This window comes from Podarcis filfolensis (genome assembly GCF_964270895.1).
Source record: "Podarcis filfolensis genome assembly, chromosome: 16".
Taxonomy (NCBI): domain Eukaryota; kingdom Metazoa; phylum Chordata; class Lepidosauria; order Squamata; family Lacertidae; genus Podarcis; species Podarcis filfolensis.
In genome coordinates this window covers 8,785,931-8,804,079 of record NC_139620.1, presented here as the reverse complement: position 1 = coordinate 8,804,079, position 18,149 = coordinate 8,785,931, and the positions used below count along the sequence as shown (strand labels likewise).

General features: G+C 46.4%; 1 protein-coding gene across 1 annotated transcript in view; it reads left to right on the top strand.

Moving 5' to 3' along the window:
• Positions 1-18,149, top strand: part of KCNN3 (potassium calcium-activated channel subfamily N member 3) — a 92,043-nt gene that overhangs the window by 31,376 nt on the left and 42,518 nt on the right. Inside the window, exon 3 of the mRNA XM_083591143.1 lies at positions 9,624-10,042. Coding sequence (XP_083447269.1) covers positions 9,624-10,042 — 419 coding nt within the window. The remainder of the gene's footprint in view (positions 1-9,623; positions 10,043-18,149) is intronic.

Genomic DNA, 18,149 nt, shown 5'->3' with positions numbered 1-18,149 from the left:
ATCAGGCCGGGGGTGAGACTATAATGCAAAATGGCTGCCCTCCCACCGAAAGAGCACAAAAGAGAAAGGAACGTAAAGTGATTGGGGGGAGATAATCTATTCATTTGTTGTTGTTGTTCATAAATGAACATGTTTGAAACCCTTTCTTCTTTTCTCAGCACTGTTCCATCTTGGTTGTTATATCACCTGTCACTGGTGGGCTGCTGCTGTAGGTTAGAAAACATCCCCCCCCCCGAACCCAGGAATCATTTTGAAGTACTGCAGCCAGCTATAATATGCATAGCCACAAATGAAAACGCATAACTCAATGCTGGCTGGCAAATTTTTTAACTGTCTTTATGGAATAGAAAGGGATACATGGAAAATACCCAGCAAAACCAACAGAGCGTTAAACAGAAGGATCCTGGTGCGCCTTCCTATAATTGTACCAGAAGAGACTTAACCTGTTGAATTTCTGCCTGCTATACAGCACAAGTGGCGCTGTGGGTTAAACCACAGAGCCTAGGACTTGCCGATCAGAAGGTTGGCGGTTCGAATCCCCGCGATGGGGTGAGCTCCCGTAGCTCGGTCCCTGCTCCTGCCAACCTAGCAGTTTGAAAGCACGTCAAAGTGCAAGTAGATAAATAGGTACGGCTCCGGCGGGAAGGTAAACGGCGTTTCCGTGCGGTGCTCTGGTTCGCCAGAAGCGGCTTAGTCCTGCTGGCCACATGACCCGGAAGCTGTACGCCGGCTCCCTCGGCCAGTAAAGCGAGATGAGCACTGCAACTCCAGAGTTGGCCACGACTGGGCCTAATGGTCAGGGGTCCCTTTACCTTTCTATACAGCACAAGAGCCCGTTCTCCCCCCCCCCCCAGTGCCAAACAAAGCCTAGGTTGCCATCCTGTACCTCCTTACCTGGGAGTAGGCCCCATTAAGAGACTTCTGAGTAGACATGCCATACCTTTGTAACACAAGTTTCTTAAAACAGTGCCTGGTGTTTAGCTCCCGCACAGAAAGAGGCATGCCTGAGCCTCTTTGTAAAGTTTTCGGATTTGCTTTTTGGTGAGCAAGGGGGATTTTTAAATTAAAAAATCATTCTACTACCTTTATTGTATAGTAGTATGTTCAGAGCGTAACTTCTATTTCTATGGGTTCCAAGCTGTTTTTGGACTACAACTCCCATCATCCCTAGCTAGCAAGACCAGTGGTCAGGGATGATGGGAACTGTAGTCTGAAAAAACAGCTGGAAACCCAAGTTTGGGAAACACTGGGTTAGACGCTTGGAAGTCGGAAGACCTTCTCGCTGATCTGGCGTAGATCACTTGAGCTTCTGTCTGCTGTAGATAATATGTGAACACTGGTGGTATTTTTTTTAATGTGTTTATACGGTCATTGCATCAATGCTCTGTGCTATCCAAAAAGGAACCTCCTTTGTAGACTGGTCCAGGCTTTGGTGTGGAGGTTGCCAAAATGCAGGTGGAATTTCTCCCCAGGGGCTCCTCCCTGCTTGGCTCCAGGTGATGCAGATGTTATTGATGTGTCTCAGGTAAAGGTCAGCCCTCTGGGGGAGAGGACGCAAGAGAGCTTTGTTCCAAATCAGACAGGTGATTGCATTCTGGCACTCTGCAAAAACGCCCATGGCGTCGCAATGCAGCTCGTGTTCCCGAACCTGAAATTATTGCGGGTTGGCATAGAAAGTTGGTGGAGGAAATATGGGAATGCCGGGAGGGGGGAATGAATGGTTGTGTATTTACAAGCCTGCAACAAAACGTTGCTGCGTTCTGTTCAGCAGCTCTGTTCCTCCTCTCCCTGGTTTTCCACTCTTGACCTCCCCAGCATTTAGCATTCTGTGCTCATTTGGTTTCTCCCCCCCTGCAAACGAGTTTTCCCTCCTCCAGATCTTTTTATTGTTGCAGAATGGGTATAGCTCAGTGGTAGAGGATCTGCCTTGCATGCAGAAGGCTCCGGGTTCAATCCCCAGGCATCTCCAGGGACGTCTGGGAATGTCCCCTGCCTGAAATGATGAGGAGCCTCTGCCTGTCAGTACAGTGGTACCTCGGGTTAAGCACTTAATTCGTTCCAGAGGTCCGTTCTTAACCTGAAGACCACTTTAGCTAATGGGGCCTCCTGCCGCTGCCGCCGCGCCACCGGAGCATGATTTCTGTTCTCATCCTGAAGCAAAATTCTTAACCTGAAGCACTATTTCTGGGTTAGCGGAGTCTGTAAACTGAAGTGTATGTAACCTGAAGCCTATGTTAACCCGAGGAACCACTGTATAGACAACACTAAGCTAGGTGGGCCAAGGAAGTGTAAGATTGGCAACAGAAGGTAATGGAATACTCAGAAATACAGTGGTACCTCGGGTTACATACGCTTCAGGTTATAGACTCTGCTAACCTAGAAATAGTGCTTCAGGTTAAGAACTTTGCTTCAGGATAAGAACAGAAATCGTGCTCTGGTAGCGCGGCAGCAGCTGGAGGCCCCATTAGCTAAAGTGGTGCTTCAGGTTAAGAACAGTTTCAGGTTAAGAATGGACCTCCGGAACGAATTAAGTACTTAACCCGAGGTACCACTGTACTGGAAAAATAACAACAATAAGAAGTAAAATGTACAATGCGATCAAAATAAACAATAGTTGCAAATGATATATAGATAGACAATAAGAATTGTATATATAGAAGGATTTATTCACCTACAGACATTTTATGGACAAATGTGGAAGGAGAATAACAATATATTAAATGGATAAAGACAATGCGAAAAATTTAGAGGTGATATAAAGAAGTCAGAAGAAGGAAGGAGGGAAGTCAGCTCTTAGGAGCAAGTACAAATGTAAAATGTAATAGAATATGTATGTGTAATATGAAATTTGTAAAACTAATAAAGATTATATGGGGGGGGGAAGCTAGGTGGGCCCCAGGGTCTGCGAAAATTATAAGGCAGCTTCCTACGTGTGAACTGTGCTACCTTTTAAGATGTGTTAGTTTGCTCTAGGGAAGTTTCTGGTGACAGATGTCCACTGCGAGAAGCAATTTCATCTTGCCTTCTTTGCCAACTTCTGTGAATCCTGCTCAGACAGTTACTTTTATCTGTCTTCAAGGGCTGGCCTAGGAAGCTGTGTGTTTCCAGACTCTGGGCTTTGCACAAAGCCAAGGATTAGCTTTGGAAAGGAGGTGGGTCATTAAAAGTCTGCAAGGTTGCCTAACCTCATCTATGCTTGCTGGACTTCTCCAAACTGCAGAACTGGTGTTGTTGCTGCTGCTGCTGTTGATTAAATTTGTAGACCCACAGGTCTCAGGGCAGTTGACAACGTAAAATCACTATGTTGTTGCTGTTGTTTAGTCGTGTCCGACTGTTCGTGACCCCGTGGACCAGAGCACGCCAGGCACTCCTTTCTTCCACTGCCTCCCGCAGCTTGGTCAAACTCATGCTGGTAGCTTCGACAACACTGTCCCACCATCTCATCCTCTGTCGTCCCCTTCTCCTTGTGCCCTCCATCTTTCCCAACATCAGGGTCTCTTCCAGGGAGTCTTCTCTTCTCATGAGGTGGCCAAAGTATTGGAGCCTCAGCTTCAGGATCTGTCCTTCCAGTGAGCACTCAGGGCTGATTTCCTTCAGAATGGATAAGTTTGATCTTCTTGCAGTCCATGGGACTCTCAAGAGTCTCCTCCAGCACCATAATTCAAAGCATCCATTCTTCAGCGATCAGCCTTCTTTATGGTCCAGCTCTCACTTCCATACATCACTAAAATCACAATACAAAAGCACAAAATACATAACAATACAAAATTACTTCGTCGTTAGGCTGAGCTTAATCTCACCAAAGCTTAGGAGAGTTAAATACAGCCTTTTGCTTCTCCAAAGTCCCGTTTTGCTCATGCAAGGGATGCGTTCCACGTTTGTAAGCAGTTGATCTTTTAGTGTGGCTGCACCTGCACTTTGGAACTCCCTGCCTGTTGACACCAGGCTGTATTCTTTCTGGCACCTACTAAAAGCATTTTTTAAAAAAATAAATAAATAGCAAAAGCCCATCCAGACACATAGAGCATGGAGATAGAGGTTTTCATCTGGTTTTTAGCTCATCGTTGACTTTAACTTTTAAAAAGGTTTTTCAATTGTTGTTTTTAAATGTTTACAGATAATTTCATTGTACAACATTGATTGTATACCACTTTGGGGTTTTTTTTAATAAAAAAAAACAACACACACGATCAAGTGGCATATTAATTTTATGAAATAAAACCTTGGTTTAAGAACTTAATCTGTTCCTGAAGTCCGTTCTTAAACCAAATCCGTTCTTAAACCGAGACGCGCTTTCCCTAATGAGGCCTCCCACCGCCCGTGCCCTTCCACTGTTCGGCTTCCGTTCGTAGACCGAGGTAAATTTTGCAAACTGGGACACTACTTTCCAGTTTTGCGGTGTTCGTAAACCGAATAGTTTGTAAACGGGACTGTTCGTAAACGGAGGTACCACGATAAATGAATAAAAGTCAAGTGGGTGGTTTGGTGACTGGGTTTGTTTGTGATAAGGTAGGGTTAGTCTGGGTTTAGTTTTGGCTCCTAGCAGAAGGGAGGGGGCAAAAATAGGAGCCCTGAGCCTCAGTCAGAGGATGCAGGATTTAATTTGGGCCAAAGCTGAAACTGAAGTTAAACCCCAGAACTATTTGTTGGGTGCCCCCTACTTCAGCGCTGCATGTAAAGTGTGTGGGATCAGGACCCTTCCCTCCCACCCATTAGATTTAGTATAAACATTAGAGAACAAGCTGTGCTATTATAAAGACTAAGGTCTTAGAAGCAAATTACAGAGAATATTGTAGAGATTAAGACTTAAACCATATTTTAACTGCTGCCATAACTGTATGGTTTATCGTTATATTGATTGATAACTTAAACTTAATTTTATTGTGTTTCTGATTTGTTTAGTCCGGTATGTGAGTCTGGTCTGGGACCACAATAAATTCAGTTCAAATTCAAACGTTAAGAACATCGAAAGAGCCCTGCTGGATCAGGTGTTGGGCAAAAGATTCCTGCATTGCTGGGGGTAGGACTAGATGACCCTCGTGCTCCCGTCTGACTCTACAATTCTGTGATATTTCCTTGATAATGTCAGGCCAGAGGCCCGTCTAGTCCAGCATCCTGTTGACCTGAGTGTGATAGTGTTCTCTCTACTTGTCATTTTCAGTAACTGCTACTTAGCGGTAAATATTTCTGGGGTCTGCTGTCCCTGGCAATGAGTGGCGGATTCTGGAGTTAACACCTGCCTGAGTTAAAGCTCCTTTAACATGCAAGGGAATCCTTGCCATGCATGACAGCACTCCCCCCCCCCCCCTCGCTCTTTCATTAATTAGCATTTCACTCTGGGCAATTCCAAATGGGTTTCCTCTCTGAATTGCAATGCAATCCCACCACAGCCCCAAGAGAGACTTAAAAAGGGAGTGTTTGTGGTTGGGAAAGCCAGGCATTTAAGCTTCTGGCATGGAGTGTGGTGTGTATTTATTTATGCTGCTTTATTTATGCAACGAGAGAGGAGGGGAAAGGTTGTCGGTGTGGGCATGAGGATGCCCAATTGTCCTTGATTTGATTGGCTTCCATTATGCTTTGGGGGCAGGTGGGCAGTATTGAGTAAGATGCATTTGGTAGTCCCTCCTCTCCTCTGTATTATTATTACTATTATTATTATTATTAATAATAATAATTATCATCATCACCTTCCCCCCCCTTAATAAGATTTTTTTTTTTTAAAAAAATACAATATAAAACCAAACTAAACAAATATGAAATGGGGAGGGGAAACAGTGCAGTGGTACCTTGGGTTACAGATGCTTCAGGTTACATACACTTCAGGTTACAGACTCCGCTAACCCAGAAATAGTGCTTCAGGTTAAGAACTTTGCTTCAGGGTGAGAACAGAAATCGTGCTCCGGCGGCACAGTGGCAGCAGGAGGCCCCATTAGCTAAGGTGGTGCTTCAGGTTAAGAACAGTTTGAAGTTAAGAACGGACCTCCGGAACGAATTAAGTTCTTAACCCGAGGTACCACTGTAATACAAAGTCCTTTTTCACAGGTAAATCTTAACTTGACCCACACAGAGAAAGGTGAATATATACATTACCAAAAAAATGTTATCATAGTTAAGCAGACCTTAACCTAATATGGTATTTATCTCTGAATTTGTCCATGGAAAGTCTACGTTTGTCCGCAACTTGTTCATGTGTAGTGATTTTGTATATACCTTCAATCCATTTGTTAACGGGAGCTGCATTTTTTATTTCCCCTGTTCATCAATACCTGTCTTTTTGCCGTAGTAAGAAGAGTCCATTCATATTGTCCCTTTGTTTAGGTTCCATGTCTTGGGTGTATAATTCATAGAATCATAGAATCATAGAATCATAGAGTTGGAAGAGACCACAAGGGCCATCGAGTCCAACCCCCTGCCAAGCAGGAAACAAAAGGATATTTTCTTTTGCAAATTTAAGATTATTCCGTATGGGTCGTGTTGATCGTCTCTATTACCTTCCGTCAAACATTTATCAATATGGGACATTGTAAAAACGTATGTTTTAGAGAAGCATAACCCTGTGACATCTCCAGCAGCTAGATGTCTTAGGTAGTCTTTTCATAAACAAGCGTAAAGGAGTCCAGAAAGTTATAAAAAATATTTATTGTCTGAATTTGAGGTCCGGAGACTCCCTTGTTTAGTTTGAGCCAGTAGTGACTGGTGGGGTGGAAGGCAGCTCACAGCTCAGGAAGAAAGCCTTAGCGACCCTTGAGAGAGGGCCTAGCTCTACCTGGCCTTCCTGGAAGGCAACTTTCAACCTAACCAGAAAATATGTGTAATTCAACATTTGCTCCAAACACTTTAAAAGCACTGTAATGCTAATGTAAACAGTCATGGTTTCCCCCAGAGAATTCTGGGAGCTGCCTTTCATTACGCTTGCAGAGAGGCGTTAGAAAAGCCCCGTTCCTCTCCCAGAACTACATTTCCCAGAGTTCTCAGTGAAGAGGGACTAATTGTTAAACAATTATGGAAGCGATAGCTCTGTGATGGGGCCTATTGGGGCCTCCTGACAACTTTTTGCACCTTTAACAGCCATGGCTGCCCCCAGAGAATTCTGGGAGTTGGCGTTCATTCAGATTAAAGGTAAAGGTAAAGGGACCCCTGACCATTAGGTCCAGTCGTGGCCGACTCTGGGGTTGCGGCGCTCATCTCGCTTTATTGGCCGAGGGAGCTGGTGTACAGCTTCCGGGTCATGTGGCCAGCATGACTAAGCTGCTTCTGGCGAACCAGAGCAGTGCATGGAAACGCCGTTTACCTTCCTGCTGGAGTGGTACCTATATATCTACTTGCACTCTGACGTGCTTTTGAACTGCTAGGTTGGCAGGAGCAGGGACCGAGCAACGGGAGCTCACCCCATTGCGGGGATTCGAACCGCCGACCTTCTGATCGGCAAGTCCTAGGCTCTGTGGTTTAACCCACAGCGCCACCCGTGTCCCTCTCATTCAGGTTAGGAGAGCCCTAATTCCCAGAGTTATCTGGGATGAAGCAAAGATCTATGATTTAACCTCTCTGGGGACTATAGCTTTAGGAGAGGAACGGAGCGGGAGGTGGTGGTTTCTAAACATTTCTCGGCACCCTTAAACTACAGCTCCCAGAATCCTTTGGGGGAAGCCATGAGTGTTTAAAGCGGTATCATAGTGCTTTAAATGAATGTGGTAGATGTGGCCTTCCACTCTGCTCTCTCTTCCCCTGCTGCCAACTTAGCATCAGGGAAGACTAATTAGGTACCTCTGGACTTAGGATGGGGTTGCCATGGAAACCCGGTGGCAACGCTCACATGTTGTTGGGTGGAGAGCCCGTCTCCGAGAAATAGATCCATTCTGTTGTTGTTTGGGGTAGAGGGAGGGCGGATGTCAAGAGAGATCAATGGCATTTCCCCCCTCTGTGGGTTTCTGTGTGTACAGTATGTAATGGAGCCCCAGGCAGGAAGGGCCGAGTTGCTGGCTGGCGGTTGGCCCAAGGCCTCTGGCTCCCTTTAAATAGACTACAGCTGCCCTGCAGGCATGAAAACTTTCCAAGGGGGGAGCCCAGACGCGCCTCTTGGTCATGATGATGGCGGAGGGTGGGAAATAATAGCCTGCATTTCTCACACACAATCCCATTAATATACCTGCAGGAAATCTTGACTCCCCCCCCCTCTCCAATGGGGAATATTTCCTGCAGGTGTATTAATGTGATTATCTGTGAGAAATGCAGGTTGTAATTAAGCCTTGGTTTCCTATACACACAATGGAAGATCTCCACCTTATTGGCCAGCAGTTATCCTCCCTGCTCTGCGAGGACAAAGGTTGCCTAAGAGCCCACTTGAATCGAGTCCCCGCTGTCTCTGGCCCTGCATCCTGTTTTTCATACTGGTCCTCCGGCCCGATGTCTCCAGGAAATGGACAAGTAGAGACTATTGAGGTGAAGAAGAAGGGGGCAGAGGCCGGAGAGAGAACTGTGAGTTGGAAAGGCTGTCTTTTCTTTCCATCTTCTTCAGTATCCTCTAGGAAACGCGCCAAACTTTGGTACTTGGAACTGGGTGTGGACTGTGCGGCTGCCTGCTGAATGGGACGCAGATATGGGCAGTCTTGAGGGTTCTGCGGAGAGTGGGGGGTGGTAGATGGGTGGGGACTATGAGTGTCAGCCAGGAGGCTGAGAGGGAAGTTGCGTCCAAAGTTTGTTTATAGTTTATAGTTGGTTTATAGTTATTGGTTCACAGTTATTAGTAATTTTGTATTAATGTAACATTTTTATAAGCTAACTATGCATTTTTTAATACTTGTTGTTTCAGTCAGTACATTGGTTAGAATTACACATGCACACTGCTTTTTTTTCTGGGGGTACGCATACCCCTAAACATTTTGTGAATCTAAGTTTGGCCTCATTGAGGGGCAGTATTTCAATATGTGTAGGAAAATGAGAGTACTCTTAAACATTTTTAAAGAAAAAAAGCAGTGTAGATGTGTATGTACATATATACATATACAGATATAAGTTTATATATTTATGGGGCAGTATAGAAATGGTGTAAATAACAATAATAATTATTATCCAGTATAGCCCTAAGTTAAGGTCACTTATGCTTGACCCCAGTGCTTTTTTTCTTAAGAAATGTTTAGGGATATTCTCACTTTGACTCAAGAAAATCACCATTTTATAGTTCAAATCGGGAGAAATAAATACAGCAAATGGACAAAAGTACAAAGATTCACCAAATGTTTAGGGGGAAATGCTTACCCCTGCGTTTCCCCCCCCCCCAGAAAAAAACACTGTTTGAACCTATCCACTCACAAAAGGGAGGTATTGGCACATCTTGAGGGAATCACCAGAAGAACCCAAAAAAAGATGAAAAAACTTTTCGTGGAAAAAAACCCTAAACTCAGTGAGGATTCATCATTCTCAATGTCCATTGAATGTTAAACATCTGCTGGGGAGAAACTGGGGCAGGACGGAATGGAGTATCGTGGAGTGGGGCATGGCTGGGTGACTGGCAGACATCCTTTTACAGGAATGCCCCACACTGCGATGACATTCTGCTGCCAGCCCTGCCCGCCCATCTCTTCTAACCCTTGCCGTTTTCTCCCTTCCTTCCCCCCCCCCGCCAGCTCTTCGTGATCGACAATGGTGCCGACGACTGGCGGATCGCCATGACCTACGAACGTATCCTCTACATCAGCCTGGAGATGCTGGTGTGCGCCATTCACCCCATCCCTGGGGAGTACAAGTTTTTTTGGACGGCCCGGCTGGCCTTCTCGTACACGCCTTCGCGGGCGGAGGCGGACGTGGACATTATCCTCTCCATCCCCATGTTCCTGCGTCTCTACTTGATCGCCCGGGTCATGCTCTTGCACAGCAAACTCTTCACGGACGCTTCGTCCCGCAGCATCGGGGCCCTCAACAAGATCAACTTCAACACCCGCTTTGTCATGAAGACCCTCATGACCATCTGCCCCGGGACTGTCCTCCTGGTCTTCAGCATCTCCTTGTGGATCATTGCTGCCTGGACGGTGCGTGTGTGTGAGAGGTGAGCTCGCGAGTCGCGCACGGAGACGCAGGGGATGTGCCGTAGGGAGGTGCCTCTTGTGTGTGTCCGGCTGGGGGCTGATGGGAGTTGGGATGCAGGAATATTCATTGAACTACAACTCCCATCATCCCTGTCTATTGGCTGTGCTGTCTGGGGCTGATAGGAGTTCGGATCCAAGAATAGTCATTGAACTACAACTCCCATCACCCCTGTCTATTGGCCGTGCTGTCTGGTACTTATGGGAGTTCGGATCCAAGAATAGTCATTGAACTACAACTCCCATCACCCCTGTCTATTGGCTGTGCTGTCTGGTACTTATGGGAATTGGGACCCAGGAATATTCAATGAACTACAACTCCCATCACCCCTGTCTATTGGCCGTGCTGTCTGGGACTATGGGAGTTGGGACCCAGGAATATTCATTGAACTACAACTCCCATCATCCCTGTCTATTGGCCGTGCTGTCTGGGACTTATGGGAGTTGGGACCCAGGAATATTCAATGAACTACAACTCCCATCACCCCTGTCTATTGGCCGTGCTGTCTGGGACTTATGGGAGTTGGGACCCAGGAATATTCATTGAACTACAACTCCCATCATCTCTGTCTGTTGGCCGTGCTGTCTGGGACTTATGGAAGTTGAGATCCAGGAATATTCATTGAACTACAACTCCCATCACCCCTGTCTATTGGCCGTGCTGCCTGGGGCTGATGGGAGTCGGAGTCCAGTGAAATCTGGAGGCCCATAGGTGCGACCACTCCTGCCACAGGCATCTGGGAGCCAAGGGCCTATATTTGTGTGGGGAGGGAAGAGGTTCTTCTGTGAACTGAAAAGATGGATGTTGCTGGGCTCGGGAATGAGAGCAAATCATTCCTCCGCAACCTGGGCCATTCTGCACCATACAGTTCAAGCACGTTGACAGCCATTGTTTCTCACAAGGATTTTTGGGAACTGCCGTTTGTTAAGGGCGCTGAGAGTTCCCTATTCCCCTCACAGAGCTGCGGTTCCTAGAGTGGTTTTAACCATCCGTCCTTCTTCCCAGGGAACTCTGGGAATTGTAGCTCGGGTGTGTGTGGGATAAGGGGCCTCCGGACTCGCCCTTGACAAACAACAGCTCCCATGGTTTCGGCGAAGCCATGATTGTTCAAAGTGGTACCTTGGGTTACATATGCTTCAGGTTACATACGCTTCAGGTTACATATGCTTCAGGTTACAGACTCCGCTAACCCAGAAATAGTGCTTCAGGTTAAGAACTTTGCTTCAGGATGAGAACAGAAATTGTGCTCTGCCAGCGCGGCGGCAGCAGGAGGCCCCATTAGCTAAAGTGGTGCTTCAGGTTAAGAACAGTTTCAGGTTAAGTACGGACCTCTGGAACGAATTAAGTACTTAACCTGAGGTATCACTGTACTGCTTTAAATGTGTAGTGCCGATGGGGTTCTTACTCGCCTGCCCTAGGCATTTGAAACTCTTATGATACCACTTTGTCGTGGCTTTTCCTTTAGAATCCTGGGAACTGTAGTTTGTTAAGGATGTTGCGAGTTGTCAGGAGAGCCGTACTCCTGTCCCAGAACTACAGTTCCCAGAGTTCTCTGGGAGGAAGGCCTGATTGTTAAACCACTGCGAATTGTAATTCTGTGAGGGGAATACAGAGGTCTCCTAGCAACTCTTGGCACTTTTAGCAAACCACAGTTCCCAGGATTCTTTGGGGGAAGCCATGACTCGCACCAGTGTTTTAGTGATACGGTTCTGTGTGTGCCAGCATAAAGCTCTGCCACCCAGCATTAAATAAACTACAGAAAGGCAACATTTGTGCACTCCTTTTGTTTTGTTGCTTTGCATAATTTCTGCTGGGGTTTCTTTGCCACTCACAAAGTGCTAAGGGCACGGAAGGGAAGAGCTGTGGTTCATGGGTAGAGCACTTGCAGGCCGAAGAACCTAAGAATAACTAAAAGCCCATCTAGTCCACTGTTCTCACGGTGGCGAAACACATGCCTGAGGGAAACATGCAAGCAGGACCCGAATGCAATAGCACTCTGCGCTTCTTTGGCTTCCACTAGCTTCTTGGGCTTGCCGATTGGAAGGTCAGCGGTTCGAATCCCCAGGACGAAGTGAGCTCCTGTCGCTCTGTCCCAGCTCCTGCCAACCTAGCAGTTCGAAAGCACGCCAGTGCAAGTAGATAGATAGGTACCGCTCCGGTGGGAAGGTAAACGGCATTTCCGTACGCTCTGGCTTCCGTCACGGTGTCCCGTTGCACCAGAAGCGGCTTAGTCATGCTGGCCACATGACCCGGAAAGCTGTCTGTGGACAAACGCCGGCTCCCTCGGCCTGAAAGCGAGATGAGCGCCGCAACCCCATAGTCGCCTTTGACTGGACCTTTACCTTTTTTCCTTATTCAGAAGCACGGCTGCCTCTGACCGTGGAGGCAGAGCACAACCATTGTGGAAATAGTAGTAATAATAATAATAATAATAATAATAATAATAATAATAATATATTTGTTTCCCAACGTCCCTGGCCGAGCCATGCTCAGAGTAGCTAACATCATAAAAACAACACAATATGCATAAAAAGAGACATCAATTACCGTATTTTTTGCTCTATAAGACTCACTTTTTCCCTCCTAAAAAGTAAGGGGAAATGTGTGTGCGTCTTATGGAGCGAATGCAGACTGCGCAGCTATCCCAGAAGCCAGAACAGCAAGAGGGATTGCTGCTTTCACTGCGCAAGCGATCCCTCTTGCTGTTCTGGCTTCTGAGATTCAGAATATTTTTTTTCTTGTTTTCCTCCTCCAAAAACTAGGTGCGTCTTGTGGTCTGGTACGTCTTAAAGAGCAAAAAATACGGTAATTAAAATACATCTTAAAATTAATTCAGACAAGTTAAAATCTGGCCAGGTGGCAATTATCAGGTTGGAATTGAGAGTGGTTCAAGCTGGCCCCATGTCCAATGCTCAGCATTCCCAGATTGGGCTGGAAAAGACTCCTGTTTGGGAAAGCTCTGGAGAGCAGCTGTCAGTCAATGCAGGTCAACGGTAGCCAACCTGGTGTTCTGCAGATGTTTTCAGACTGCAACTCTGATTATACTTGACCCTTGTCAGTGCTGGCTGGGGGTTGGCGGGAATTGGAGGCCAATGACATTTGTGTTTATCCAGATTTAGCCCCTCTTCTCCGACAACCACTCATGGGCCCATCGGTTCCCCAGCCAAAATTGGGTAGCATTTGTTGGCCAGACCTTCCTGTCACAAAACCTCTGCCACAAAGCGAGGTGGCATTGCCCGGCGACAGATGACTCAGGACGAACCAGCTGTCTCCGATTGGCAGGAGAGGCTTCTGGCGAGCAGAGCACGAGACAGGCGACCCCCGCCTTCAGCCGTCAGCCTGGTTCCCGTTTTGACAGGGGATCGGTTTAAAGCGGCAACTGCATTTCTGCTCTTTTCACCCGTCCCCAGAAAACCTCAGCCACCCACCCACCCAAAAAAGACCTGTTGCCACGGGCAAAAGTCAACCCGCAGTTGAAGAAGGACAAAAAAAAAAAAAACCCTCCCAAAGATGCGAGATTGTGTGTGCCAGTCTCCCAACCGTTTGCGAGGCTGGGTGCCAAGGAAGAGTCACCACTGGTGGGCATTCCTGCAAAAATAATAATTAAGGGAAAGGACTGACTAAGCCTTGCCCCCACCCCAAACGCCCACGACCTCATTAGTGCCTGGCAAGCGATGGGAGCGGCTTAGAGGGTGGAATATACCCCTGTTGCCAGGCTCCCTGGGAAGTGGATGGAGAAGGGAGAGAAGAATGAAAGACTCAGCGAGCGGCGGATCTTTGCCAAGGTGGGGGAGGTTGGCAGGATGCCAGCGGGTGCCCTGCGGAACGCCAGATGCCAACAATTCTCTAGCTGCCAGCTTCTTTTACTCCCCCTTCGCCTTCCACACTGAGTAATCCGGTCCACCCTAATTCCATGTGTGTGCGTTTAAGAAGAAGAAGAAAAACGATTCATTCTCCACATTCTATCTATCTATATCTATATCTATATCTATATCTATATCTATATCTATATCTATATCTATCTATCTATCTATCTATCATCTATCTATCTATCTATCTATCATCTATCTATCTATCTATCCATCCATCTATCCATCATCTATCTATCTATCCATCTATCCATCTATCCATCTATCTATCTATCTATCTATCTATCTATCTATCTATCTATCATCTATCTATCCATCTATCTATCTATCTATCTATCTATCATCTATCTATCATCTATCTATCATCTATCTATCTATCTATCTATCTATCTATCTATCTATCTATCTACAGTGGTACCTCGGGTTAAGTCCCTCTTGCTGTTCTGGCTTCTGAGATTCAGAATATTTTTTTTCTTGTTTTCCTCCTCCAAAAACTAGGTGCGTCTTGTGGTCTGGTGCGTCTTATAGAGCGAAAAATATGGTATACAGCCATTGTTCTTTTGTTGTTGTTTCTTTTCCTTTCCAACTTTTAGCATGCACTATTCCGGCCGCCGCTGTTGCATAAAGAAATAAATTGAGTACCCTCGAGGGGAGCTCATCACCAATTATCACTAATAGAAAGGTTTCTGGATTCTTTGGAAATGCATTTTTTAAAAAAATAAAAAAAAGCTCACCATAGACCATCTCTTTGTATTTGGCAGCATAGTATTTGCCACCACCTATGTAGAATAATAATAAATTTTTATTTATTTCCCTGTTCAAAAACCGGGCTCAGGGCAGCTAACAACAAATTTAAAACACTTAATTATAAAAGCAGCATAAAATACAGTATAAAAACATGAATAACAATAAAATTCAAAATTCAAAAATCAATTTAGGGGAAATAAGCATTAGATATGTATGAAAGATCCCTCAATCTCTTCACATTTCCAACGCAGTTTGGAGCCTCTCTTGTACATTTTAACCAATTGACTGGGCGTCAGATACCAACTATAGAGCCTTTTTTGTATGCTTTCCTTTATCAAATAGCAGGCTGAAAAGTTTATAGTTTTGTTCCAGAGCTTTTCCCAGGCTATCATTTCGATGTTATACCCCAGGCATAGGCAAGCTCCAGCTCTCCAGATGTTTGGGACTACAATTCCCATCATCCCTGACCCCTGGCCCTGTTAGCTAGGGATGATGGGAATTGTAGTCCCAAACATCTGGAGGGCCAGAGTTTGCCTATGTCTGTTATACTCCGATATCTATAGCCCAGTGTATCATTGCGCCGGAGGCCTGCATTCGCATCTAGACAACATTCTGGGGGCCACATGCCACTGACGGTCAGGACCGGGGCAAAAATGGGCAGTTCAATGAATAGAAATGAAACAATAATAGATTGTAACCAGGGCCAGCCACAACAGTTTTATAATCTCCACACCCACCCACATCTGCCTTTGAAGTTATATCTGTGATCTATTTCCCAGCTCGGTTTCAGTGATGTGCTGGCAGACATAATAATAATAATAATAATAATAATAATAATAATAATAATAATAATATATTTATTATTTATACCCCGCCCATCTGGCTGGGCTTCCCCAGCCACTCTGGGCAGCTTCCAAAAAAATATTAAAATACTGTAATACATCAAACATTAAAAGCTTCCCTAAACAGGGCTGCCTTCAGATATCTTCTAAAAGTCTGGTAGTTGTTGTTCTCTTTGACATCTGGTGGGAGGGTGTTCCACAGGGAGGGCGCCACTACCGAGAAGGCCCTTGAGACTTCTCTTTTTATTCACGAGCACCTCTTGAGGATGTGCAGAGCGCACAGCTGAGCAGCCACACCGGACCGCCTTGTGTCTGTGCTTGGTTTAGGGTGGACGGCTAGCGGTCCTGGAACTGCATTTCCAAGCACACTTGAAACCATCAACGCCTCCCTTTTGGAAAACGAATGGTTTCCTTGTGGGATCAGAATATTTGGGGAGAGAGTGGTTGTATCCTGCGTGAGCCCTCCTCCGAGTTAGACCCATTGAAATGAACAAGCAAACTGAGGCCCTTGTGTCTACTTGTGAGTAGGATTATGCCCCCCCCACCTCTTTCAGATGGGGAGGCAAGCAATCCTTCCTTCTCTGCTTCTACAGAGGCTGTGGGTTGATTTGAGATGGATAAAGGGAGTTTATTTGACTCACGGGCGCCACCTGCTGAGTCCTAGTTTCTTTCCTCCGCTTAACCAGAGTCTGTTAGCCACAGAGGATTGCTTTTGGGGGGGGGGGCGCACTGCTTTCCGACGGGACTTCTGCTAAGCTTGCTGGGTTTTAAGCCGGGAGAGCACTTCTGATGCCAGGTGGGGCTGTGGCTTGAAAACGAGCCGCACAGAAACAGCGAGCTCCTGAGCATGCACAGAGTACTAACAAAACTGCTACCCCCACCCCTTTGAGCTGGGGTGCTTGGATTTCCATGTTTTGCCAGGTGTAGAATGTTATTCTCATAGGGCGCTTCTTGTATGAATGCCTTTGATTACCGGTTGCAGGGAGAGGTCCTCTCATACAGGCTTCCCTGCTGGGGCATCTGGTCGGTAATGGCGGGGTCAGGATGCTGCGGTCGACAGATCCCTCTATTTAGCCTTGTCCCACAGGGCTTTTCTTACCATAGAGAATAAGGCTACCGGTGACTATTCGCTGTGATGATTCAGTAGTGCTTCTGAATGCCAATTGCTGGGAAGCTCAGGAGAGGAGAGCTCCCTTGCGCTCAGGTTCTGTTTGCATTGGGTTGGCTGCTGTTAGGACAGGATGCAGGAATAGATGGACCATTGGCCAGATCCGGCAGGACCCTTCCTGGGTTCCTCTGCAAACACTCTTACGACTGAGCTGCTTCTCTAGAATCAATTTTATTAATTCGCTCACAGACCAGTTCCAGCCCACATACAATATCAAGGAAGTCATGAAACACGATAGGGATACATTTGAATTTGCAGTTAGGTATAACAGGGACGGGACGTGGGTGGCGCTGTGGGTTAAACCACAGAGCCTAGGGCTTGCCGATCAGAAGGTCGGCGGTTCAAATCCCCGCGACGGGGTGAGCTCCCGTTGCTCGGTCCCTGCTCCTGCCAACCTAGCAGTTCAAAAGCACATCAAAGTGCAAGTAGATAAATAGGTACCACTCCGACAGGAAGGTAAACGGCGTTTCCGTGCACTGCTCTGGTTCACCAGAAGCGGCTTAGTCATGCTGGCCACGTGACCCGGAAGCTGTACGCCAGCTCCCTCGGCCAATAAAGCTAGATGAGCACCGCAACCCCAGAGTTGTTCGTGACTGGACCTAATGGTCAGGGGTCCCTTTACCTTTACTTATAACAGGGACAATACAGATATAGCAACAGTTAAAAATATATATAAATTAAAACTTAGTCACTAACATACAGTATAACCTAAAATTATCATTTAAAACCTTAATCATTATGATAGCACAGCTTGTTCCCTAAGTTTTATGGTAATTGCACGGAATTTGGCTACCCTTAACGTGATCTCAGGATCTTTGTCCTCTACCAGGATTTTAGACACTGAAGTTCGGATTCATTTGGAGATTTTTGCATAGCAGGGGTAAGAAATACCGAGTGTCTATCCCCATAGAAATGGCAGCCTTACAAGGCATGAGAGACAGTTTCTACCTCCATCAAGCCGCAGGGGCAGACTCGTTCTGCGTATGGTTTACCCTCAAATCTGCCTACAATAAGGCAGATGGCAACATGTTGAATCTAGCAAGGGTAAATGACCGTCTGTATTTAGGTATTTGTGTGAGCTGCTTCTCTTCCCTTCCAGTGCCATTGGAGGGTAAACCTCTGGGGCCTTCTGCACGCAGGGCAGGTGCCCTACCCCCAAGCTGTGGTGCTTTCCTTAAAGGTAACAGCAAGACTGCGGTTCTCATGGTTCTGAACAAAGGGCTGCTTTAAATAGGGATTTGAATAGCTGCCTCATAGCAAATTGGCCCATTGGCCTATCTAGTTCAATGCTGTCTACACTGACCGGCAGTGGCTCTCCAGGGTTTCAGGCGGGTCTCTCTCCCAGCCTTGCCTGGAACGATGCCGTCAGGGACTGAACCTGGGATCTTCCGCGTGCAAAGGAGATGCTCTACCACTGACCTGTTGAACTCCGCTGCCGTCAGA